We start from the raw sequence: 26,514 nt of genomic DNA on the forward strand, positions 1-26,514 counted from the left end.
CAACTCATATTCGGCTCACTGCTGACCTCGAGTCTCCTCTCAGAATGAGAGGGGTTTGGCCAATAATCCACCACGCTGGCTCAATGCGGATTGGCAGACTTCACACACGCAGAGAATTTGAGACACGTGATATTTCATTTCAACATAGGTAGACGCCGTCACGCAGTTTTTTTGAGTATCCTACTAATATTATAATAGTAGGATACTCTAAAAGGTATAAAAGGTAGGTAAGGATAGGATGGAGCTACCCAACTATATTTATACATTATCATTGGAGCTACCAATATTTAATGCCTTCAGGAATTTTTTACCAGTATTACCTTTCCATTCGCTGTGGTTCAAAATCAACTGTCTAAATAAGACATGTTATTTGCTAATACGGACTATTGTTATTAATCTAAAGAATAAAGTCCAAGGTCAAAGATCTTTTGTTTGAGTTTTTCGTATTACTGTATCGTAGTGCAAAACAAATAAAATTTGTATTAAGCCAACTAGAATTACGGCATATGGATTTCCATGTTAATTATTAGGTACCCCACTTTATGCAAATGATCTTTAAAAGTATGTAGGTGTCTAATTATCTTTGTACCTACCCAGATCTCTTTCTGAAGGTGAGATTGAAGGCTTTTCATTTGAATTTGATAAAGCAGTGGGTACTTCCTTAAATGATGATGCTGTTGAGATTTTTCTAGTAAGAAAAATCCCAAAAACGTAATTTGTTGGCCTGACCCGGAAGTCGAACCCTGGACCTCATTATCCGTAGCCGCACCAGCTTACCACGGGACCTTGGGTATTAGTAATAAATCAGTTTATTACTAATACCCAACTTCTGAATACCCATGGTTTTGAAAATGAAAGCATTATTAATTAAGGGAACTTATAAAAACATACTTATCTAGATATACGATCTAATTCTAATTTCAGAATAGAGTTCTTTTCATCACACAAAAATTTATTTAAATATTTTCTCAAAAACTGTGGTTAATACTGCAGGGCACAATTAATCATTCATTGATAAAATAGACGCCCAATAAAACAAAGAGACGGTTTTTAATGGACCCCTGTGAAAGAAACTGAAAGTCAAAATACATTCGACTGTCTGGAGAAAAGATCAATACTGTTGTTTTTATCAGTATACCCTCTGTGTATCGAGGCAAAGGAGATGATGAGCCTCTTTGTAGCGAAGTAAAGGAGATGATGATCCTCTTTGTAGCGAGGTAAAGGAGATGATGATCCTCTTTATAGCGAGGTAAAGGAGATGATGAGCCTCTTTGTATCGAGGTAAAGGAGATGATGAACCTCTTTGTAGCGAGGTAAAGGAGATGATGAACCTCTTTGTATCGAGGTAAAGGAGATGATGATCCTCTTTGTATCGAGGTAAAGGAGATGATGAACCTCTTTGTAGCGAGGTAAAGGAGATGATGACCTTCTTTGTATCGAGATCTCTTGTCACATCCCAAGGCAGATGATATGTTAGCATATTATACCGCAATACCGTCTGAAACTTGACTGTAAATATTGCACAGATCGATGTTTCATGTTCATATTGTGTTTAACACACTACCTGTTGGTGTTGGCATGGGTTATTTGCACGGCTGTATTAGCTATGTTGTTGTTATAGTATGATGCGGTAAACTGAAAGAACTATCAGTTAAAATTGAGAAACTTGTTAATAATGCCGCAGAATTTAAGTTTAATGTTAGGTCAGTATTATAAAAAAGATTTTAATCCAATGTCTTCCTACTAATATTATAAACGCGAATGTTTGTATGGATGTTTGGATGTTTGTTACTCTTTAACGCCGCTACTACTGAAGCGATTTGGCAGAAATTTGGAATGAATAGATTTTACTCTGGATTGACACACAGTCTACTTTTTATCCCGAAAAAATCCATAGTTTCCCGAGATTTGCGAAAACTGATGATAACAAACATCATTTAGATGTTTATTACTCTTTCACGCCTCGACTACTGAATCGAATTAGCTGAAATTTGGTATTGAGATATATTATAGCATGGATTAATACATAGGCAACTTTTTATTGCGGAAAATCCATGGTTTCCGAGGGATTTGTGAAAAACTAAATCCCACGCGGGGGAAGTCGCGGGCGTCCGCTAGTAGCATTATAAAGCCCTTAAAAGAAAATGAAACGTACGTGCGTTAAAGAGATCGATGTACCTAAGTATTTACAACATAAGATGCATGTTTGGTGTTGATATGTTTGGTAAATACCTGTAGGTCGTCACTGTAACGAGACCGCGTGGAGCCAGGCGTAGGCCGCTCGAGTAGAAGCAACTCAGTGAGGACTATTACACCGAACACCGCGAAGAACATGATGAATATGAAGAAGCTGATGTTCGCGCGCTCTTTGGCGCGGGACGGCGCAGCTCGCGCCCGCCACCGCATCTTGCGACTGGATCGCGTGCATCAGCGCGGACCGAAGGTAAACCGTGACTTCGGACACAGTCAGACAAACACAACCGCGCACTGAGACTCGCACTCGGTCACTGGGGCCGCTCGCTACTGGCGCCCGGCGCCCGCCGGCCTCCCACAACAAAACTCACTCCCGCCTGCCCCGAAGAGGATACAAACACTGCAAACACACTGACACGAACTGTCAGTTCAACCGGTTTGTGTTCGGGTTGCTAGCACTAGCACTACAGTCAGCCATACGAACTCGTGCAGAACAACAAAGAGGCTGAGTATTTATATACACTTTCGTATCAGTAAATTAGCGGTTGCATCGCAACAGGTGCCCATGGTTTATCCCGAGACCGTTTACCAACATTTAACAATGGAATTGTCATAGTTTTTGGAAAAATTTAACTATAATAAACGACATCAATCAAAAACTTCAGTCCAGACGAAGCTATACACTACATAACACTACTTATAGCTATGTTTAACAGGTAATGTGGTTGTAAACTAGCTAAGATCGAGCCAATAATATAAGATTTGGTGACTGTGTTGCGCTAAACTCTGCCATTATATGAGCTAGCAACCCAACCGTAGTTCATAACACGCATGCGTCGCCCGCCCTCGTTCAATGCCTTTCATTGACGGCGGCTTCAAAGCTACCCCAGCTTTCCCGAATTGAAAATCTCCTGACTTTATTAAAACATTAAAGCGACACCTGCCATTTATATTTTTATAAAAAATAGTATGACAGTCTTAAATAATATAAAATTAATCTAATCTTTGATATTTTGATTTGAGTCATGAATTAGGAACATTTTCAGATCGACGAACAAAGACGTGCAAAGATGATAAATTAGGTACCTACTTTCTAAAAATAGCTTAAAGGTCTTACGAGTATTATGTATCTAGGTATCTCAATCTACCTAATAAATATTCGAAGTGGCAATTAGATAATCCATGACCATTCTGTTTTGAACATTGAAATATTATTCAACTTGATGATTCATTAACTAATTTCGTTCATCTTGCAGTGGGTACATACAATTTAAACTAACGTCTGATACATTTGAAAAATTATTACTACAGCTTGGTTATATTTCGATCGATCGATCGATTTCATCCCATATTCAGTTCATTGCTGAGCTCGAGTCTCCTCTCAGAATGAGAGAGGGGTTAGGCCAATAGTCCACCACGCTGGCCGAACGCGGATTGGCAGACATCACACACTTAAGAAACCGTTTGAGACATGTGATATTTAATTTCATAAAATGCACACAACTGAAAAGATGGAGGTGCATGCCCCGGACCGGATTTGAACCCACACCCACCGGAATCGGAGGGCTATATTTACAAAGAGAATAATCATCATCCACGTGGGCATGATTTGTATAGTTATAAGGATAAGTTAGCTTACGTTCCTTTGTATTCTTTCTCAATGAAAAAAATCAAACAACCATTCGATGATTTTTTATGATGCTTTAGAGATACATAGCCTCGTTCGTCCAGTGGTTAGCCTGTGGTTGTGGATGACGAGTTCCTGGGTTCTAGATCGGGCTATGAGATACTGAATTTTCTGTGACGCCATACAATACAATGAAGCCTTAATAGCTCAACACCGGTCCCATCACCGAGAGGTCGTGGTTCGATACCAGTCGTATATCATTCGTCATCATTTACAGCCGATGGACGTCCACTGCTGGACATAGGCCTGCGAGATCGAATCAGAAATGAGGAGATCCGCATAAGAACCAAAGTCATTGATAAAGCTCGGCGAGTCGAGAAGCTAAAGTGGCAGAGCACATACTTCGAAGAGCCGATGAACGTTGGGGCCCCAAGGCGCTGAAACGGCGACCCCGCACCGGAAAGCGCAGTTTTGTTCGACCCCCCACTACGCCGCTGCCGGTCTACGTCTCGAGCCGCCAGCATCCAGGCTATAGACTGTTTTGTTTTGGAAGTCTTTGTATGAAAATATGTGGCAAATAAAATAAATAGATATCCCTCATATACGAGAAGGTTATGAAGCCGTCAGAATAATGTAAGAAAGGAATTCTGTAAAACAAACGTATAGCCATTAATTTAATAGTGAATGTCGCGAGTTTCCGAGCGCTGTAGGACGTGACCGGCGCGGAGGCGGAAAATGCGGGGAAAAGTGAAAAATTTATAACACTTAGTGCAGCGACATCGTGGAATTTAAAGGCTTCTACGTCGGGAAATTTTACACAAATACTCAGTTATGTGAAACTGTGTCTGTGATCTGTTTCTCCTTCTTTCTTTCTTTCTTGCAGTGGTAAGGTAAGACTCTGGTCTTGCGTCAAGCCTTGAAAGACTTAGGTTTCCTTTTTTTTAAATTAATTGCAGCCGTACTTAATTTAAGTCGGTGGAAAAAGAAAAATCAACCGCCACGTAAGGTCTCACTTTTTCAGAAGAAACAAAGTTAAACCTATGAATATATAAAACTTTGGTATGAAGTCCCATAGACCGACCGCTCATCTAAGAGGGGCAGCTGAAACCTGCATACGGAAGATTTTTCTTAATTTCTACGTGTGTGAAATCTGCCAATCCGCATTGGGCCAGCGTGGTAGATTATTGGCCTAGCCCCTCTCATTCTGAGAGGAGACTTGTGCTCAACAATGAGCCGAAAATGGGTTGCTAATATTGATGATGGGAGCATTGGTAGATCTGTGCCCATATCCCCAATAAGGAGGGAGCCCTGGCCCTATAATTGGCATTTAGAACAGTATTATCTTGACGGCCTCTGTGGCGCAGTGGTCTGCGCGGTGTATATACAAGACGGAGGTTCTGGGTTCGATCCCTGGCTGGGCCGATTGAGGTTTTCTTAATCGGTCCAGGTCTGGCTGGTAGGAGGCTTCGGCCGTGACTATTTACCACTCTACCGAAGGAATAAGCAGAAGTTGTGGGCCGAACGACTCGCTAAGAGTGTCTCCTCTGAGACTCAAATCTCGAATTAGAGGGCCCCTCTGTAAGGGTGTTTTGGTCTGAGTGTATCAGTCCGGGTGACTTCAGATATCGCTTTGTAGCTTGTGTTTGTGTTGTCTGGGATGTTAGGAGTTAGCTCACAGATTAAGAATAATAAGTAGATGGATCGCACGGTACACGATGGTGCCGTAGCCGCTTCAAATACAAAATTCAAAAACTAATACATTATCGAGTCAGTACGACACGAAGCGTCGCATCAGTAACTTATTTAATTATTATTCAAGAAAAAACGAAAAAACTGTTCACAAAAACTAAAGAAATAAGATGGAGTAGGTATTTTTTATTGGTAATGTTTGATTATTATATTGTTTTACTTACGTAATTGTTGTTATCATGTTGTTAGTGTTTTTGAAATAAGTACAAATTATGAAAAAGTTTGTACTTTAGCTAATTATTTATTTCATTTAGCCGTTTGTGATGCGGATGTCAAGGGGACGCGTTTGATTCTTTTAGGGTTTCACCGCCTTCACCACGCTGCTTGTAAAGACTCACTTTGTATGATCTTTACTATGTGATACACTTTAGCTCATACAAATATTAGCACTGTGCCGAACTACTGCTGCGCAGCCTACGGCCATTTGTTGTTTAATTTTTGTAAATTCTTGTAAAGAAAGAATTATCCTATTAAAAATAGATGAAATTATTGCTTTATGTTTATGAACGTAAATATGGCTGTCAGTGTCACTACTGTCAAAATTGTCAAGCACACCAATAGGAAATGTCAAAATCAAATTCATAAAAAGTCCCCTCTTCGATCGAAAGATTTGCGGACTTTCGATAAAAAATGGTTCAAGGAGAAGGAGGACCTCCAGATGATAATCTATTTAGAGCATTCGCGAGTGCAGTTTATAATACAATCGATGCGCCTGTAACGTGGTTCCGAGGTAGGTGCCAGTGTGTTTGAAATATTATGACGTCTGTTATGTAAGTGAAGCTACGCAATTCTAATGTTATTGTACGCTTTGCTGCAGAGAAGGTAGTTGAGCCGAACCAGAAGAAATACCCGTGGTACCACCAGAAGTTTCGCCGAGTGCCCACTATCGACCAGTGCTATTCCGACGATGTGATTTGCGACTACGAAGCGAACGCGCAGTTCAAACGTGATAGGTTATATTTATCCAGTTTTTACTCTTATATATAAAACTAAGAGGGTGTATTCTACTCAGGAACTGATTAACTTTTGGATTTATTTAAGGACTTGGGCATTCCTTGATTTGTTGATATGTTTGTTACCTATAAAAGTGTCCTCTGGCTATTTAACTAACAAAACATTAGAAAGATTCAAGATACATTTGTGTATCAAAATAGTTATCTTATACATTTTTTACAATAAGGCTATTTTTGTCCCAGTAAAATCTGATAGTGAGTGGTAGAAAAATAGTACTTCATGCAAAAACTGTTGATTATAGCTTCTAGCTATTCTTGTAGTGTATATTCCTTGGGTGTTTCACTGATGGTTATCTATAGGTTAGGGTTTTCCGTTGGAAAGTCTATTGTCTATCAACCCTTAAAATATAGGGTTCAATATTGTAGACTGTAACTGTGCACTATAGCAGTGTTTCCCTAACTTTATTCTACTGTGACCTGGTAAATTTCATACTCCTTCGTGACCCACTTAAGTTTTATAATACCTACAATGTGCCCCTCGAGGGATCATTATTGTCTCGTTAGTCAAGAAATATAATCAACCATCTCCTATTACTTATTTAAAGTTGCAGCATTGCTCCTCCATAATGCTGCGACCATTATTTTTTTTTGGCGACTTAGTGCCGGGTCACGACTAACCTGATGGGAAATGCTGCACTATAGGGTAACAAATCATAGACCCTCGGAGCTCAGAGAGGCTCTCAGCCTGTGAGTGTAAAATTTCACTGTGAAAATTTTAATTTCCAGTGCAATAAATCACCATTGACCTCAGTTAAGACCACCGACTGGGTGTTAAACTTCTAGAGCCTACTTATAAATACAGATTTGATATATGTTTCAAATATGTCTTGAGCTTTGAAGTATCCTAAGTTAATGTTAACAAATTGTGTTTACAGAGCTGTAGATTCAGAGATTCTGGGCATTCTCCGCATGAGATATGAAGATTGTATGATGTTTGAAAGACCTGACCATTTAACCGTCTGCAAACCATTCTGGGAACGTTACAAGGATGCTGAGGAGGCATGGTTTATTAAATGTAAGTTTGTTAATCGAACATTTTAACTGACTGACAGTTCTAACTGAAATAAAATTGCTGTCTTATAATATCTTTACTAATATTATAGAGCTGATAATTGTGAGGTTGTATGGGTAGTAATATCTGAATTATATTTTATCCCTGTACACTTACAATCAAAAGGATTGTAATTGTGGTGTATTTATACCATCAAATTGAAGATTTGAAGAACTGTCAAGCAAGAAAATGTTACAAATTTTTTGCCACTATAAAATTATCCCCTATAATCCCACATAAAATTCCATTCAGTGTTTGCAATTTCTTTATTCATGGCACATTTACAGAATTTATCCCATAGACCTTGCTGTATATTTCCCTCATATTATAAAAAGGAATGATTTGATTGTTAATTTGATGATTGTTTGTTTGATTGTTATCTCTGAAACTACTAGACCCATTTTGAAAAATTCTTTTGCCATTATAATCCTATATTATCCCTGATATACATGCCAACTTCACATGAGCACAGTCAAACATGCCAACTTCAGCTGTATCGTGTTACATTACCAAGTGGTTTACCCTCCCTTAAGATGTTATTACCTGCAAAAATATTTTTTTTTGTTAAGAACATTTGCCATATATTTTCTTTATAATGAATATAAACATAAAATGATTTAAAACTATTATCACAGATGGAGATCTTGGCGCATATGCAGATGCGAGAAAAGCGTACATGAAACAAAAACATCGCATGATATGGGAAAGACGTCACGGCCCTCTGTCTGAACACACAAAGTGATGTGCATGCACTGTAGTGTGGCGATGTGTTAATATATAAATAGATTATGTATAAATGTCACTTCAATAAAGAAATTCTAGTGTATACTGTCTTTTTACTAATGGACTTAGACCCAGGTACAAAATATTCTTTAGTAGGTTAATGGTTTATGATAATTAAAATAATAACCCATATTCGGCTCACTGCTGAGCTCGAGTCATCTCTCAGAATGAGAGGGGTTGGGCCAATAGCTCACCACGCTGGCCCAATGTGTTCATACACGCAGAAAAGAAAATTCTCTGGTATACAATGTTTTTTCTTCACCGTTTGGGACACGTGATATTTAATTTTTTAAAATGCACACAACTGAAAAGTTGGAGGTGCGTGCCCCGGACCGAATTCGAAACCATACCCTCCAGAATCTTAGGCAGAGGTTGTATCCACTGGGCTATCACGGTTCTTCAGTAGGTTAAAGCTCCTATAATATCAAAGCCTCAATAGCTCAACACTAAGTGGGAGGACTCATCAAAGATATTGTAGTTCAATCCCCACCCATTGGACTATTGTTATACCCACTCCTTCCAGTCTTTTCCCAACTAGTTGGTGAGAGAAATAGGAATATTCATCATTTAAAAAATATGTCAAATATTAATAAAAAAAAATAGTATACCATTACAGAGGTGCACAGGGTTATGATATCGCTGAAATAAAACGACCTCTCTCAAAAAATAACATTTATTTTCCAACACTACATCCATTTTCATGCATTTACGACGATACAATTATTTTTGTTACACATATTCACTAGTTGGAAACTATAACAAATCATAAGGATCACAGAACGAGGAAGATGTAGAAAATAACAACTAACATCTTCACTTACTGTATTTCTATTTACTCGAATTATCTTATAATCTACTCTTATAAATTTAATATTTTTTTTTATTGGTCATAAAAGTAAAAACAACATTGGCTTAAAAATACTTATCCGCTACAGTCTTGCGAAATCCAATTCGGCAAGTTTTGGTAAAACATCATACCCACATACACAGAGCATATAAACTCGTCTATAACTAGAAAATTGTGTATGGCACCCAACGTATGTAATCAAAAAGGCATTCATTGATTAGACCCACACTTTGTACGCAAGGCAAGATATTACATACAAATTTTGGCTGATCGTTTTTGTGGTAACTTTGTCATACAATGCATATGTGGTACCATTTAAGTCATAGGTTCCCAACCAGTAGAGCGAGCCCCACATGGCGGGCGTAGGGTGATCTAAAGGAGTGCGTGGACGAAAACGCATTAAAACCAAAAGGGGGCGTGACGAAAACGCGGCTTGAAAAAAAAAATTGGAATTGACTGAATTTTGGATAAAATAATATAATGTTATTTAGCCTGTTGTCGGCTAGAAAGCACTGCGTATCCTTTTACCGTTTTCGACTACCTATCTTTGTTAACGGGATTTTTCGACGCTGTTGGATATAAAAACGAAGCAAAGAAATAAACTTCATGTCGAAAATTCACGCGGTGCACTGACCAACATGAAGCCTAGAATTGATAAATTGGTTAACAAAGTGCAGGACCAATGTTCTCACTGGTCTGGTGACTCAATGGTCATTATTATGTGTTGTACACAATTAATAAAGTCCATAAAAGTTTTCATCGTTTGTTTTTTTGTCTTTTGTAGTTGAGTTGGGATAAGGAGGGGGGCGTAGTAACTTAAGGTGGGCGCAAATGGTAATAGGTTGGGAACCCCTGATTTAAGTACTAGTACCTACACACAAGAGCCGGGCCTTAAAGTTAAATTAAACCATGGGAGACAGATATCTGCCAAACAACCTGAGTATTATGAAACACAGTCCGCCATATTTAAAAAAATAATGGGACTTTCTAAACCTATCCACAACACCATAATTAAATTGTCATTAAACCTATGTGAATACTCAAAAGTTTTAACAAAGGACTTTAGCATTATAATAGTAAGAATCTATATTGTAGAATGTTTTAAAATTATGAAGCAGCTATATATTGTGGTAAAAGAAACAAGAATGCAGCCCAGGCTCCCGTTTGTTGCCATATACACATTTACAAGTACCCTCAAAACATAGCATTTTGAATTGAATTTCGTTATAAAATAAAAAAATATATATTTAGAATATAATATAGTCATAATGGTAAAAAATTACATAAATAGAAATCTGCAGCAGAATAATTAAAATTACTTAATTATGCGTTTCATCTTAATTTGTAAACAATTTTTTTATATAATTGTTGGACAAGTGATCTTTCTCAGCTTTGTACATAAAATGCAGACTGGCAGTGTTCACAACAAAACAAATACATAAACAAAAGTACATTGCATTAAATTAATATATATGAATACACAATGCAAGGGCCTGCTTACATAGAATTGCTAAAATAATTATAATGAGGCGGCAATATCGGAGTTCCACATTAAAATCTCTATACATTAATTTTATTAATTAATAATTAATTAATTTATATTTATAAATGTTATAAAACTTGTAAATAAATGTGCTCACAAGATTTTGTACCAATTCAGTGAGATATGTACATAATATACATAAATTTGTTTGATTAGGTAATCTCCATAGATATAATAAATAATAATTGAAGTTATTTTGGTACGCGTATATCGCACAATATATTCATTATATATTATATGATATATAAATAAAAGATTGCACATTCACTTACATTAAGTTGTTTACAAATTTCATTACATTATATATAACAATAAATTTATCTCATAAGTAATTTACAATTCTCTTTGATTTTCTTAAAATGACAGCTTACAGTCTAAAGCCGTGGTTCTGACACTCATATTCACGACATTAATATGTCTCTCAGTGCTGAGCTTTTAAACCAGCAAAATGATACGCAAAAGACACATTTTTTAAAGATATTTGACAGTCATGACGTCACTTTCAACTTTTATTAATCCCATCAGTGAAACCTATAGAACCTATTGGCCTTATTAATAACCTCATTAGTAATGAAAATCTCGGGCTCTCAATCCGCAATGATGTTTCATTGCAAGTTTTACGTATACGTTAACAACAACACTCACTGACATATATCACACTACACAAAAACAAAGTATAGTTTTCACCAATCAGGACGTTGACACGTGACTTATGACGTCAGTATTCCACCACTGTGATAATTGATCATCTATCAACAATCTCATTGGTGAAGATAACTCTGAGAGTTCATACCAAAAGGAGATGGTCCATTTCAGGTCCACTCTTGTACCCCGTATCATTAAAATTTAAAAAATACAAGGATTTTATTAAAATCTAAATAAGTGAACAAATCTAACTAAATAAAAAGAAATAAATAAAATTAAAACCCAAGTTTTTGAGTTATATCAAGATGACGCCTCTATAGCAACTATGACATGACAATTGACAGCAAACGTCAAATCGACTATTGCATTGAAAACGTCATCAATCTGCCCTTAATATTGTTGTATTTCTTGGGAGAGAATGAATATTAGTAAATTCGTAGATTTTTATAATCGAAAATAGTTTAAAAAAAAATAATTTTGGACAATCTCCTATTAGAATATGAATGTCAGTCACAATACTACATATACAATATCCATTAAACCTAGATAAAATTATTTCACTGGCCGGCCTGCATAAAACTCCGTATAATACATTAGTTATTAGTATAATATATGAAAGGACATTTCCATTTGAATTCATATATATCCAAATAATAGTATTAAGCAAGTCTTAAATATTTCGTTTAAATTAACGCTAGATTATCAGAATTTATTATTATCAGAAGTGGGATTTATTTTTAATCAAGTCTCTCGATTTTATACTATTCAGATGTTTGAGGTTCAATACACACGTACTAATGTACAAATGAATTTTAAGTAGACGTCAAATCTATTTACATCTCGCTCAATGTCATAAATGCAGAGCAAGTAATAAATAGAGTGGACGTAATATTATAGAATACTAATGGCAAGATTACACCAAGAGACCTAGACCTAAGCCCGCAAAGTTAAGGCCTAGGACGCGAAAACCAAACTCTAAAAGTCAAAGTATTCTCCCACAGAAAAGGCGATCAATACCGTCATTAGCACACTAATGCAAATTTAACCACCTTCTGATAAGTGTTAAGACATACACACATGTTTTGTCTTTGTCATTTGACATCATGTAAGAAAGTGACAAAACTTATGTGTAGACTATCTGACACATATAAGTAAGTTCAATTATGTGAGCAATGAATTTAAACGTTATATTTGTTATATGCTAAACACATTAAGAAATTTATGTATTCTTCTTTTTACCTGAAACAAGACAATTTTGCTGGCCCAATGATCCTGGAGTCATTTTAATTTGACATTATATAGAAGACTGCTTTACACTATAAGCCAGTCATTTGATTTTCTATTCTTAAGACATATTTTACTTTAAGCATTTTTTTTTCGAATGTTATTTTCGTAATTTTTAGTAAAGTCGTATTGGTTCTTTCGAATTTCGATTTACGATTTCGTAATTGGTTTTCGTTTTCGTTAAGTGTAAAAGCCTCTTCACACTTGAATATTTTGTTAGCTTAGACATTTGCCGAACTTTTGCGAACGTAGACGCAGCGACATTACGACTGCTAATTCGTTGATTGTCGCTAGTGTTAGGTTATTTTTCTTTTTTTTTTAAAGGAATATTTGCCATATCTTTTTTTTTAATACGACAAACATTCCCATTAACCTCCTACCAGTCGGAAAGAATGCTAGGAGTGGGTACCACAATAGACCATCGGAGCGGGGATTGAACCACCACCTCACGGTAATGAGTCCAACCGCTCTTACCGTTAAGCTATTGAGGCTTGATCGCTTATTTATCGAATCGACTACTACGAGTGAGATGATCGCCTGAATAAAGTGCAAAAAGACGTATACGTCGCTTTTGCGTCTGCGTTATACGTTTGACTAACGCCCAAGCTAGTGTGAAGCGGTCCTAAACGGTACATAACTTCAACCTATATTTGTATGAAATATGTTTTTTTTTTGCTCAATAAATCATTTATTTATTTATAATACTTCAGTTAATTGTTGACCTTCCATCTACTTAAATGAAAATAAGACTACAGTAGTACCTACTACTTAAAATAAAATGCAACGGCGGTCGTTTGTAACAAATTTTAGATCCACCGTCGCAAAATTATCTATAAAAAAAAAATGTGTATCAATTTATCCTAAAAGTATGTTACAACTCGTTACAAAAATAGTTTCAATAATATAATCATCACAGATTAATCAATAATATACAGATGGAGCGTACGGAACACGACGGTGTCGTAGCCGCTCCAAATACAAAATACATTCTCGAGTCAGTACGACACGAACCGTCGCATCAGTAACTTTCAATATTATTCAAGAAAAATGGCGAATGGCTTGTGTTTTTAAATATTTTATAAACTGTTTACAAAGACTAAAGAAATAAGATGGAGTATTTTTTATAGGTAATTATTGATTATTATATTAATTTACGTAATTGTTGTTAGTGTTAAATTTTGAAATACAAATTATGAACAAAGTTTGTATATGCGGTTGTCAAGGAGACGCGTGACGTTTTTTTTTTAATGGGTTTCATCGGCTTCAGTACGTTGTTTGTAAAGACTCACTCTGGTTACTCTGTGATAATCATGTATTAGGTTAATAATGTGGAACGACCAATTTTGACGACACATCAAATGTTGTCAGTGTTAAATTAAATTAAAAAAAAAAGAAATCAATCATTGCACTTCACTTCAGGCACAAGCATAATAATATTCCACAAAGCGATATAACTATAATACCTTTATAAATCATTTGAATATTTATAATAATAATTGACTCTTACATTGTTTCAAGATGGATAGTCGTAAGAATTCTCATTTATTATCATTTTATAAATCTTAAATTCATGAAAATATAACACAAATCTAAAATAAAGTTCCGTCTAAAAAATAATAAATTCGAAACTGTGACACTCAATAGATTCCTAGTGCAAACTACAAATAAAAAAAAACTAGTCACATGAAGCCATATTCTACATATATAACGTATACTTAATATTATTAAGCTGGGTATACACTGCACCGCAAATGAGCTCAGCCAACGATGTATATAAATAGACGATATCATTTCAAGTATCCATTAAAACACTATTATATAAAGGCCACCGTCCACCAATCGCGAAACAAATCATACCGCGAGCGGAGGTGTCCTCCAATCACGATCGAGTAAAATTCATATTATTTCTGCGAATCATATTAAATTTTACAGTCGTGTTTATTTATTTATACACATCGTAGATCATATCGATACTATATCCTTATGAAATAGAAATAAATGTACGTATCTTCGCTATATTTTTACGGCTCAATTGAGATCTTGAGCTTTTAAACAGAAAATAATCTCAACCTGAGCAGTTACACAACATTTCAACCCGAACAGCTCAATGTGTCAACCCGTACTGTTGAACAGCACATTCTCAATTTGGACAGTTGCACAACACAATGTCGCCATCTGAGCATATCAACATTTCGATATTTCGATATGAAGTTGTTGTTGTTGCGACGTCTCAACCCTGTGCTGTGATTGGACAGCGCAACTCTTCAACAACACAGCGCACTCCTTTGCAGGCTTAGTGTATACCCGGCTTTAGTACAGTCAGCATCAAATATGTATATTAAATGCGAAATAAGTTAACCGAACACAAAATTAATCATAACATCTTAGCAGGTCCCAATTATTATAATATTTTATGCCGGCTGAACAATCAGTGGAGATCATCAAACATCGAAGGATAAAGTTCTAATAAAAAATAACATTTAATTATTATTACAATTATTATTGTACTTTTGTGAGCATTCGAAAAATGTTATAAGCGCGCTGCGATTCTGATATGTAGTGTGGAAGTCATTGACTGACCATAATTTAATATTAAAACTATAAAAAAAACCAACTTAATAAAAAAAAATAGGAGCCGTTCCGCAAGTACATAAAAATAATATTTCTCTTTATAGCAATATAAAATAAAATATTTATGTGCTATAAATTATTATATTTCTATCATACAGTCTAAATAGATATTGAACTTTAGTTGAAAGGGATTCTTAAATAATAAAATTATATACATACTAAATTAAACTAATAGTCAAGAGATAAAACAAAGATTGGATAGAATCTAGGTAAGAGACACAGTCGTAAATTTTAACCAACCTCCAAGATATAAAAAAGTAAAGTACAACAATTGGTATTTAAGTAGCTTAGCGAGTCCGTAAAAATTATAACTTAACTAAAATAAAGGGTCCTTACTTAATTATACGTCGATGGATAAAAGAAAAAAAGACTCTACAAGTATTAACTTAAGATTGAACTTCGATTGACCTGTATTTAAAGTGAACAAAACATAATTGACTTAATCATACGTCGATGCCAATATAGACTCTAAATGTATTAACTTAAGGTTGAACTTCGATTGACCTGTATTTTAATTCAATGGAACATAGTTATTTTTTTTTCCGCACTTGATAACATTTCACGAAAGCAAAACGTTTCTCTTACGTCTAATCAATAAAACACACAAAAATATACACGTTCTAAAACATTATTGTTATAAACATCACATATTAAAGGACATTTAAATAGAATTCGTTGCGGCTTTACTCCATTTTTTTTTTTTTTTGGTTTGTTGGACAACTTTGGAAATGGAACACATGCAATTTCATATACATTGTAGCTTGCTGGAATGCTTTGTTGATTGGTGGGTTTCTTATGCCGCGTCGAATTGTGCGGCCAATCGTGTGCGACCTATTGGAAATGGTTTTTAGTTATTCATATTATAGTGGGTTATAGTAAAGTTAAGATATGGCGTCATTCATACAGAAGTGTGTAATTCATTTTATAACACATTTGCTCGTAAAGTATTGCTTACTTCACCAATTTCAATATCGTAATGTATATCATTAAGCACATGTGCCGTAATTACAAAACCTTTATCATCCGTCTAAAAACGAACAGTACTTTTTTAAATCTTGTCAAAGATTATTGTCTTTTTATGTCAGAAAAGTGCTCAACATTTTATGAATAAAATTAACTTTATGAATGTTATTTAAACGGGTACATACCACGATAAAACGACGAGATTTTTATTGTCGATATTTCGACCCAGTTGCATGGATCGTGGTCACGACGGGACTGAAGTTGCGAGATGAGAAGTGAAGTCAGCTGTTAGGGGCAAAATCGATCTACCCTCTTTCTTGTTCTTTTTCTTTTTTCAACGACCTCGCGTTTTTGGCTGTTTAGGCAAACCACACTCACGACATCGCTTTTGTTATTATGCGTGTCGCGGCGCCCTCTTGGTTTGCACAATTCTACCACCGGGTTCCACTCGCTGGCTAGTTTGAAGCCATCTTCCCGATTGAAATTTTTGTATTTTCGAATTTCAATGGCTTCTCGAACTACTCGGGGTATATAGTGGCGGTCCGTGGAAATAATGTGTGGATTATGGATCTCAATCCAATGTTTAGTTCCCGGTTGTAGAATGTGATCAGCTATCGCAGACTTTTGCGGGTCGTTGTTTTTTATCGCTCGTATATGTTCTGTTACACGGGTTGCTATGGGCCTCTTCGTTTGTCCAATATAAGAGCTACCACAGCTGCAGTCGATTTTATACACACCCGGACACTGGTATGGCAAACGATCCTTTGGAGAACGCATCATGTGGGCGATCTTTTGTAAAGGAGTAAACACAGTCTTTATGTTGTATTTTTTCCTTAGGAACGATCCAATTTTATCAGTTACCCCTTTAACAAAAGGTAAGTAGGCCATTCTTCTTTCGACTTCCAAAGGTCGTTCTCTCCGTTGATGTGAACTATTTTTTAATACAAGGGGCTTATGACCATTTCGACGTAACACCTTGCTTATATGTTCCAGCTCAGCCTGGATGTGAACGTCATCACACAGGTCCTGAGCGCGATTGAAGAGGGTGGTAGCCACTGACGCAAGGTGTCGTGGATGGTGATGCGAAGAGCCATGTAAATATCTGTCCGTGTGTGTCTGCTTCCGGTAAACAGTGTGACTAAAACTACCATCTAGTCGGACCTTGACTAGGACATCCAAGAATGGAAGCGACCGATCTTTTTCCATTTCGTATGTGAAGGTCATTTTCCGGTGAATACCATTCAAAAGTGCCAGATATTGTTGCACCTCTTTTTCACCGCCCTGCATGACAGCAAAAACGTCATCCACGTACCTTTTCCAAAACCTAACTTGTATGGGTATAGATGAGGTGGCGAGCTCTTCAAAATACTCCATCCATAAGTTGGCAACTACTGGGGCAACTGGGCTACCCATTGCCACCCCATCAATCTGAAGGTAGTATTCACCTTTATAAAGGAAAAAGCTAGATTCCAAACAATGCCCTGTTAAGGTGACATACTCCTCCGGGATGTTGTTTTCTTGTAACTTTATTTTAAGTACCTCCATAAAGTCGTGAATTGGTACGTTGGTAAATAGGGATTCGACATCAAAGCTTATCATGCACTCATGCCCTTCAATGTTAGTGTCTTGTAATAAACGTACAAAATGGCGGGAGTCTTTGACGTAAGATGACGTGTGGCCCACTAGTGGTTGTAGAACACTTGAGACATGCTTCGCCAATTCATAAGTAGGTGAATCTATTTGACTCACTATAGGGCGAAGAGGAACATCACACTTATGAATTTTTGGCAGGCCGTATAATTTAGGTGGTTGTATATTTCGAGGTCTCAAAAGGTTATTACTTACATCATCTCCGATAACATTACGATAATCCCTGATCAGCTTGGTAGTTTTTCTAGTCACTCGCGCAGTTGGGTTATAATTTACCTTCTTATAAGTTGTGGTGTCCTTTAATAAGTCGTCTATCTTTTTCTCATAGTCTGAGACGTTTAATAAGACAGTTGCATTCCCCTTGTCTGCTTTTAAAACTAAAACATCATTATCATGACGTAATGTCAAAATGGCCGCCCGTTCCTGAGACGAGATATTCTGCCTGGGGGGTTTGGATTTCCGGAGCATTACCGCAACGTCCTGTCTTAGTATTTCGGCGTCTCTCTGAGGCACTTTATTACGACTTATCACTTCTTCGATACCACCGATGATTTTTTCATAAGGAATTCGTGAAGGCGAGATGGCAAAATTCAACCCTTTGTCTAGGGCATTTAGAGCAGCGCTAGATAAGACTTGGTTTGAAAGGTTCACTACATTTAAATTCTGTTCGCTTTCGAAGTCCGAAATATTGATAGTAGGCTTGTGTTTTTGTAATAAACCCTTCAATTTATGTTCGTGTTTTAATTCACATAACTCAGCAGTTCGTTGAGCTTGAAGATATGTTACTGCAACTGTCTTATTAAACGTCTCAGACTGTGAGAAAAAGATAGACGACTTATTAAAGGACACCACAACTTATAAGAAGGTAAATTATAACCCAACTGCGCGAGTGACTAGAAAAACTACCAAGCTGATCAGGGATTATCGTAATGTTATCGGAGATGATGTAAGTAATAACCTTTTGAGACCTCGAAATATACAACCACCTAAATTATACGGCCTGCCAAAAATTCATAAGTGTGATGTTCCTCTTCGCCCTATAGTGAGTCAAATAGATTCACCTACTTATGAATTGGCGAAGCATGTCTCAAGTGTTCTACAACCACTAGTGGGCCACACGTCATCTTACGTCAAAGACTCCCGCCATTTTGTACGTTTATTACAAGACACTAACATTGAAGGGCATGAGTGCATGATAAGCTTTGATGTCGAATCCCTATTTACCAACGTACCAATTCACGACTTTATGGAGGTACTTAAAATAAAGTTACAAGAAAACAACATCCCGGAGGAGTATGTCACCTTAACAGGGCATTGTTTGGAATCTAGCTTTTTCCTTTATAAAGGTGAATACTACCTTCAGATTGATGGGGTGGCAATGGGTAGCCCAGTTGCCCCAGTAGTTGCCAACTTATGGATGGAGTATTTTGAAGAGCTCGCCACCTCATCTATACCCATACAAGTTAGGTTTTGGAAAAGGTACGTGGATGACGTTTTTGCTGTCATGCAGGGCGGTGAAAAAGAGGTGCAACAATATCTGGCACTTTTGAATGGTATTCACCGGAAAATGACCTTCACATACGAAATGGAAAAAGATCGGTCGCTTCCATTCTTGGATGTCCTAGTCAAGGTCCGACTAGATGGTAGTTTTAGTCACACTGTTTACCGGAAGCAGACACACACGGACAGATATTTACATGGCTCTTCGCATCACCATCCACGACACCTTGCGTCAGTGGCTACCACCCTCTTCAATCGCGCTCAGGACCTGTGTGATGACGTTCACATCCAGGCTGAGCTGGAACATATAAGCAAGGTGTTACGTCGAAATGGTCATAAGCCCCTTGTATTAAAAAATAGTTCACATCAACGGAGAGAACGACCTTTGGAAGTCGAAAGAAGAATGGCCTACTTACCTTTTGTTAAAGGGGTAACTGATAAAATTGGATCGTTCCTAAGGAAAAAATACAACATAAAGACTGTGTTTACTCCTTTACAAAAGATCGCCCACATGATGCGTTCTCCAAAGGATCGTTTGCCATACCAGTGTCCGGGTGTGTATAAAATCGACTGCAGCTGTGGTAGCTCTTATATTGGACAAACGAAGAGGCCCATAGCAACCCGTGTAACAGAACATATACGAGCGATAAAAAACAACGACCCGCAAAAGTCTGCGATAGCTGATCACATTCTACAACCGGGAACTAAACATTGGATTGAGATCCATAATCCACACATTATTTCCACGGACCGCCACTATATACCCCGAGTAGTTCGAGAAGCCATTGAAATTCGAAAATACAAAAATTTCAATCGGGAAGATGGCTTCAAACTAGCCAGCGAGTGGAACCCGGTGGTAGAATTGTGCAAACCAAGAGGGCGCCGCGACACGCATAATAACAAAAGCGATGTCGTGAGTGTGGTTTGCCTAAACAGCCAAAAACGCGAGGTCGTTGAAAAAAGAAAAAGAACAAGAAAGAGGGTAGATCGATTTTGCCCCTAACAGCTGACTTCACTTCTCATCTCGCAACTTCAGTCCCGTCGTGACCACGATCCATGCAACTGGGTCGAAATATCGACAATAAAAATCTCGTCGTTTTATCGTGGTATGTACCCGTTTAAATAACATTCATAATGAACAACCACGAAATAAGTTTAAAATTAAAATTAACTTTATGAAATAAAATATAATAAAAAAACATTTAATTCTTTAATTTCAATAATTTTGACAATAAACGTCAACCATTTATCTCTATCACAAACACGAAAATATTTATTTACTTTATTAGTAGTACCGGCTGTTTTTAACCGACTTCCAAAAAGGAGGAGGTTCTACGTTCGGCTGTATGTATGTTTTTTTTTTTTTTTTATGTATGTCCAGCGATAATTCCGTCATTTATAAACCGATCTTGAAAATTCTTTTTTTGTTTTGAAGGGTTTGGTCCCAGGGCCAGCTACCTTCTGATCAGTTTGAAGGCGGTGCCAATCCAGTGTCATGTTTTAATTAAAGCCGTTTCTGCAAGAACTATAGAAATTTCGTAATTTAAACGTCTTGAATTAAAATATCACTGGCTTGGCACCGCCTTCAAACTGATCAGAAGGTAGCACATAGGTAAGATATTTATTGCTTTTTAGTTTAGGTTAGTTTTTGAGATGGAAGTCGGTTGAATTTTTTTATTAAATTTTTTTTTGGTGCATTTGTTTAAAAACAAACGCTGGTGTGCTCACTTCTTTATCTGTGCAAAAATGATAAGCATATCAAAATGTCATCTTAAGGAAAACATGCAAAGATGCAAATTCATTTTCAGAAAGTGTGTTCAAAGTGTGTTTCCCCGCAAATGTGCTATAAAATGTACTATAATAACTATTTAAAGTTATTGATTATTAACACGGTAAATCACTAATTGTTATTCGACTTATACTATAAGCGGCTAAAGTTCATGTTTGTCGTAGCATTGTCCAAATATATTTTTTTATATACTCACGTTTATTATCTTGGTTGAGCAGTCCGGTAGGAGCTGGCAAAGAGCTCGCAGGCGGAGCACACAGAATATTTCTCTTTGGCGACTCAAATACGCGAGAACCCTTCAAAAAAAAAAGAAAATTATTAAAACGTTTGACCCTCCATACATTTTATACAACAATACATCATTTATACTTATAATAAATCTGCAGAGAGGTCTGTAAATATATTTCCAAAATAATAGTTATTTTGGAAAACGAAATTAATGTACATTCATTTGTATTACTAATTCAATACAGTTAATAAAATAATAACTCTTTTTTTAACTAATTTTGCTTGCAAACTTATCCCAACGCACACATTCCAATTGGTCAAAAACCTTTACGGTTGGATACAATTAATCCGCATTAGGCTGGCGTGGTGGACTGAGGCGTAACCCCTCTCATTCTGAGAGGAGACTCGAACTCAGCAGTGAGCCGAATATAGATTGATGATGATGATTATGATCATCATCATTTCACACACACACACACGCACATACACACACACTAAATATATTATAATTTATAATTCTGTTATTTGTTAACTACGGTTGTGTGGTGAATGAGCGGGGCACCCAGTAATACGGGTTTTCCACCTAGTACAGGGGCCCTTGCTACTTGTTTGTAAAACTTAGTTGACAAATAAAGATTTTTTCATTTTTTCATTTCATTTTTTATGATGATGATTTTTTTGATGGCCGCGTGGCGCAGTGGGTAGTGACCCTGCTTTCTGCATCCACGGCCGTGGGTTCGATTCCCACAACTGGAAAATATTTGTGTGATGAGCATGGGTTTTTTCCAGTGTCTGTGTGTATTTATACATTATATAAGTATTTATATGTAGTATATAAATGTATATGAATATTATAATATCAACTATCTTAGTACCCATAACACAAGCTACTCTGTATGCTTACTTTGGGGCTAGATAGTGATGTCTATTGTTTAAGTATATTTATTTATTTATTTATTTATTTATGATGATGATACCTTCTGTCCGGGCGGCGTGTCGTACACGGAGTAATCCTCGAGGGAGAGCTTCAGCGGCGCCACGTCTCTCTTGGCCGGCATCTGCACCCCCGGCGCCAGCTTCCACTGACCGTTCTCCTCGCTGAACACCGAGCTGTAGCGACGGAGGAAGTTCGCCACTGATTGAGCACCTGCGCAAATTAAAAAAAATATATTAAAAAATTTTAATAAAAAAAAAATTTAACCTACTTCAAAAACATAAAACGTACCGACTAAACCAAAAAGCGAAAAATAAAATCGTACAGACCCCTGTGCCTAAGAGAACATGTTAAACCGATTGTCCCGACCATTCTCATTAACATCTGATAGTGAAAGCATTATCAAACTAGTCAACACACATACATAATCCTACATACTGTTGAAATCCTTCAAATACCTACACTCTGAAAATATAACCCTAGGCAATTTAATTTATGGGTCTCGCTGTTTAAAAAATCAGATTTTGCTTGAAGAAAGTCTCAGTTCGAAGTTAGAAAGTTGGTGGTGACTCAGTGAGCATGTTAAGCCGTCGCTTCATTGTTACCACTAGTCAAACATCAATTTCCTTAGCCTACTAGCCCGCAATTTATTAGTGTGGCCTAAGCTCCATAATATCCCTTCTATAAGATGACCTGACCCTGTAGACAGTTACAATAGGCTGATAATGATGATCAATAAATAACAAGAATTGCCAAAATACACACCTTCCAATTCACAGTTGGGGAACGATGGACCGTAGCGATTCAAGAACTCCATGTAAATCTCCGTCCCAGCCAGCGCAGAACGATCGGCGATGATCTGCGCCACCCGCCACACTGTACGCCAGTTGGCAGCCAAACGCACGTGGCAACCCAAGGTCTCCAACACCCCGAGGTTACCCAGCAACATCACATTAGGCTCTGACCCATATAAACTATGGAATGCTGACACGAAGTATTCCAACATGGACCCCCGAGCAACACTACGGTCAGAAGACAAAACCGCACAAGCAGCCAACGCAGCACTGGCCCATCTGGTCGTATCATCCGCTGCGTACACAACCCCGCTTTCAATAACACCCCCCGAAGCGAGGACAAGCGCTTCAAGCGTCAACACGTCCAACGTATCCGGAAGCGGCAGCGCTCCATACTGCACCGCGTAAGCAGACGGCAGCGCTGAAAGCTCAACTGGCACCAACTTCTTCACACGTTTAGCCATTTCCAATCGAGCGGCCGAAGGAGCAACACGCACAATACGATCGCCCGACTTGTCGCAGTACACCGTCACCGAGTCGGGTATCATTTCAAACAGCTCTAGCAATTTTTGGCAGCCAAAGTTGGAGACTTTCAACTGTTTGGAGTAGTGCGCGTGGTAGGCCGGCACGAAGCGGGAGAACGGCATCCTCAAATTGGGTGTGCAGCAGAGAAGTCCTACGGCTTCCACTCCGAAGAGTGCTACGTCATCACGGATTGCAACTGGTGAACGGGGGAGTGTTATAGAGCCATCAGCGGCGAACGTTACACTGTCCCGGGAGACTTTCTTCATGAGTTCCTTCACAGTGCAGACTCCATAATCGACGGAGTTGAAAGGTCTTCCAATGGTGGTTTGGTAAATCTCTGGTATGTCGTGGATTCTGATAACATTGCCGGGTTGGGATTTTATTATTTTAATCAGATCTGACGTCCAACGTTTGCTTTGCGCCGCCGCTGATATTGTTATCACACGATGCGATCCAGATCCGAGCACCTGACAAAAACAAATTTCCATTAAATATTTCCTTTTGGAACAATATTAATTCTGAGTATATTGAATATCAAACTTACTACGATTGTGTTGCTAAGAGCGGCAAGTAGATCGGGCAACTTAGTAAAGCCATAGTCGGCAACTCGGCACTGCCGGCCGAAATGGTGGTGAAATGCGGGTATAAGTCTGAAAATAATAAAAATATAATATAATCACTGTCTACAAGTCACATTGACATTATGCATTTGTCATGAGCGACTTTGAGCTTTAACCAGTGAATTCTCTTAGCACACTTCATACACAAGTCGATCAGCTCCCTCTCGAACAGCGCCAGCATGGGCTCCAGCACGGGCGCGGTGCGGGACGAGGAGTCGACACAACAAGAGCACACTCACTTGCTGAAGGAGATGCAGCAGCGCGGCGTGGTGCGCAGCAAGTCGATCAGCTCCCTCTCGAACAGCGCCAGCATGGGCTCCAGCACGGGCGCAGTACGGGGACGCTCGCGTTCGCCGCTTGATCGTGATGACTCGCCTAAACACACAACAACATATCATTTCTATTCAGATAAGGTAACATTGTACCGCTATCTCAACGAAAAAGTAACAAGCTTTCAGAACGTGTTGCCTATTGCTTAAGCGAAACTATAAGTGAATTCTTCTTATGTGCGTGCTCTACAAGTGTACTCACTCTGGAAGCTATAGGTCGGCGGTGACTCCACCCTCGGCGGGCACCAGGTGATGTGGCGCGAGGGGCTGTCCTTCACCTGCACGGCAGGTATGCTGCGAATGAGCAGTTCCAGGGCCACTCCGTAGCGGTAGTTGGCCAGCAGCTGCGGGAACATCGCCTCGTAGCATTCCACGAAACTGCACATGAATTCAAAATTCAAATTAAAATTAAAAATTAGTTTATTTCAATTAGGCTTACTTTACAAGCAATTTATGTCATGATTTAACGGTCATAATTAAAGTCGAAAACTTAAAATTAATGTCTTGGTCCGAGAAGAGGCCACAATAACTAAATAACGAACAAAATAATATATTAAGACCATAGTGAGCAAAATTTTGGTTCATTGCAAAAAACAATGTCTCGAAATTTTCTATAGGTACACAGATTTTATACATCCATACTAAAAATGCAAAAGTATATCTGACTATTCATGGCTAAACCTCTAACTTTGAAAATGAAATTTGCTATATAGAAAAAAGTTGAACCTTACAGCAGAACAAGGGCTACTTTTTATTCCGGAAAAATCCATGGTTCCCGCGCGATTATTCAAAAAATAGAATTGTCTACTAGTTTTATTTTAATTTTCTTAGTTTAGCTAACTCACCTCAACAGCGGCACGATCCCGCCATGACAGTCCAGCAGCATTTGAATATGCTTCGCCAGCACCTCCAACTCCATGTACACAGGCATCAAAATCTTACTACCGTCCTCATGGCCGGTGCTCATCACCGCGTGGATATTACACTTCCACGGAGCGTCCTCGGTGTCCAAGTTCGACATCGGATTGAGATCCAGCAACTGGACCGTCCGACCTAACCCCTCTTGTATAGTCACCGTGTCCTTCACTTTCTGCAAATCGGAGGTAGTTAACGCGCAGCAATATCGACTTGCGTACGCGTCGCGTAACCTTAGTAGGGGCAACGAGTGATTCGCTTGATCGAGTAGTATAGCACGGAGGCGTGTGCGTAGAACGTCGAGGTTTAGTATGGGGGATGGTCTGCCAAGAGTTAATTCGAGTCTCAATCGTCCCCAAGTGTTATCCAACCGCCGTTTGTGCAGACGCGCAATCACAAGGCGAGCGTCCCATTCGGATCGCAACTGCACCGTCGCCAGAGGCCCGTCGCCGGCAGCCCATATGGACACTTGGTTGACTGTTACATACTGACTGAAAAGCTTCACCAGCATATCCTGAAATAAAAATTCTCGGTAAACTATTTTAAGAAATTCGAAACATTTGCAAGTTTACTACTTTCTATAACGTCGAGGTTCAATCCAATAAGTTATAGACATTGAGTCTTTTTAATGGCAAACTGCAGGGCCGAGCTTTCAGAGATATTTAAAGCGTGTTGTCAAGGCATATGGTGATCATGCTTGGCTGTGTAACAATTGTTATTAAATGATAATGCAAAAATCAAAGTCAAAATAAATTAATTTAATTTAGGCTTAGTTTACAAGCACTTAAAACTTAAGTTAATGCTATTAGATAATGGATCACCATTCATACTAGACTAATTAATACTATCAACTAGGTAATAATTAGTCTAGTTATGATGTCCTCCGTGGTATGGTGTAATA

At 37.9% G+C, this 26,514-nt stretch overlaps 3 protein-coding genes across 3 annotated transcripts in view; 1 reads left to right on the forward strand and 2 right to left on the reverse strand.

The window, feature by feature from the left end:
* LOC112056573 (uncharacterized) overlaps positions 1–2,714 on the reverse strand; it is a 99,775-nt gene extending 97,061 nt beyond the window's left edge. The window contains exon 1 of the mRNA XM_052884269.1: positions 2,233–2,714. Coding sequence (XP_052740229.1) covers positions 2,233–2,406 — 174 coding nt within the window. The 5' untranslated portion in view covers positions 2,407–2,714. The remainder of the gene's footprint in view (positions 1–2,232) is intronic.
* Positions 2,715–6,092: 3,378 nt separating this feature from the next.
* LOC112046491 (NADH dehydrogenase [ubiquinone] 1 beta subcomplex subunit 10) lies at positions 6,093–8,459 on the forward strand. Its single transcript, XM_024083124.2, has 4 exons — positions 6,093–6,299; positions 6,387–6,522; positions 7,458–7,597; positions 8,269–8,459. The coding sequence occupies exons 1-4, from the start codon at positions 6,200–6,202 to the stop codon at positions 8,373–8,375; spliced, it is 483 nt and encodes a 160-aa protein (XP_023938892.1). The 5' UTR covers positions 6,093–6,199; the 3' UTR covers positions 8,376–8,459.
* A 614-nt stretch (positions 8,460–9,073) lies between these two features.
* Positions 9,074–26,514, reverse strand: part of LOC112046494 (meiosis regulator and mRNA stability factor 1) — a 35,418-nt gene continuing 17,977 nt past the window's right edge. Inside the window, exons 10-17 of the mRNA XM_052884477.1 lie at positions 25,544–26,127; positions 24,901–25,076; positions 24,609–24,744; positions 24,294–24,399; positions 23,196–24,216; positions 22,474–22,643; positions 21,465–21,564; positions 9,074–16,197 (exon numbers count right to left, since the gene is read on the reverse strand). Of these exons, the coding sequence (XP_052740437.1) occupies positions 16,160–16,197; positions 21,465–21,564; positions 22,474–22,643; positions 23,196–24,216; positions 24,294–24,399; positions 24,609–24,744; positions 24,901–25,076; positions 25,544–26,127 (2,331 nt within the window). The 3' untranslated portion in view covers positions 9,074–16,159. The remainder of the gene's footprint in view (positions 16,198–21,464; positions 21,565–22,473; positions 22,644–23,195; positions 24,217–24,293; positions 24,400–24,608; positions 24,745–24,900; positions 25,077–25,543; positions 26,128–26,514) is intronic.

The sequence above is a fragment of the Bicyclus anynana genome, chromosome 11 (genome assembly GCF_947172395.1).
Source record: "Bicyclus anynana chromosome 11, ilBicAnyn1.1, whole genome shotgun sequence".
In the NCBI taxonomy this organism is placed as follows: Eukaryota; Metazoa; Arthropoda; class Insecta; order Lepidoptera; family Nymphalidae; genus Bicyclus; species Bicyclus anynana.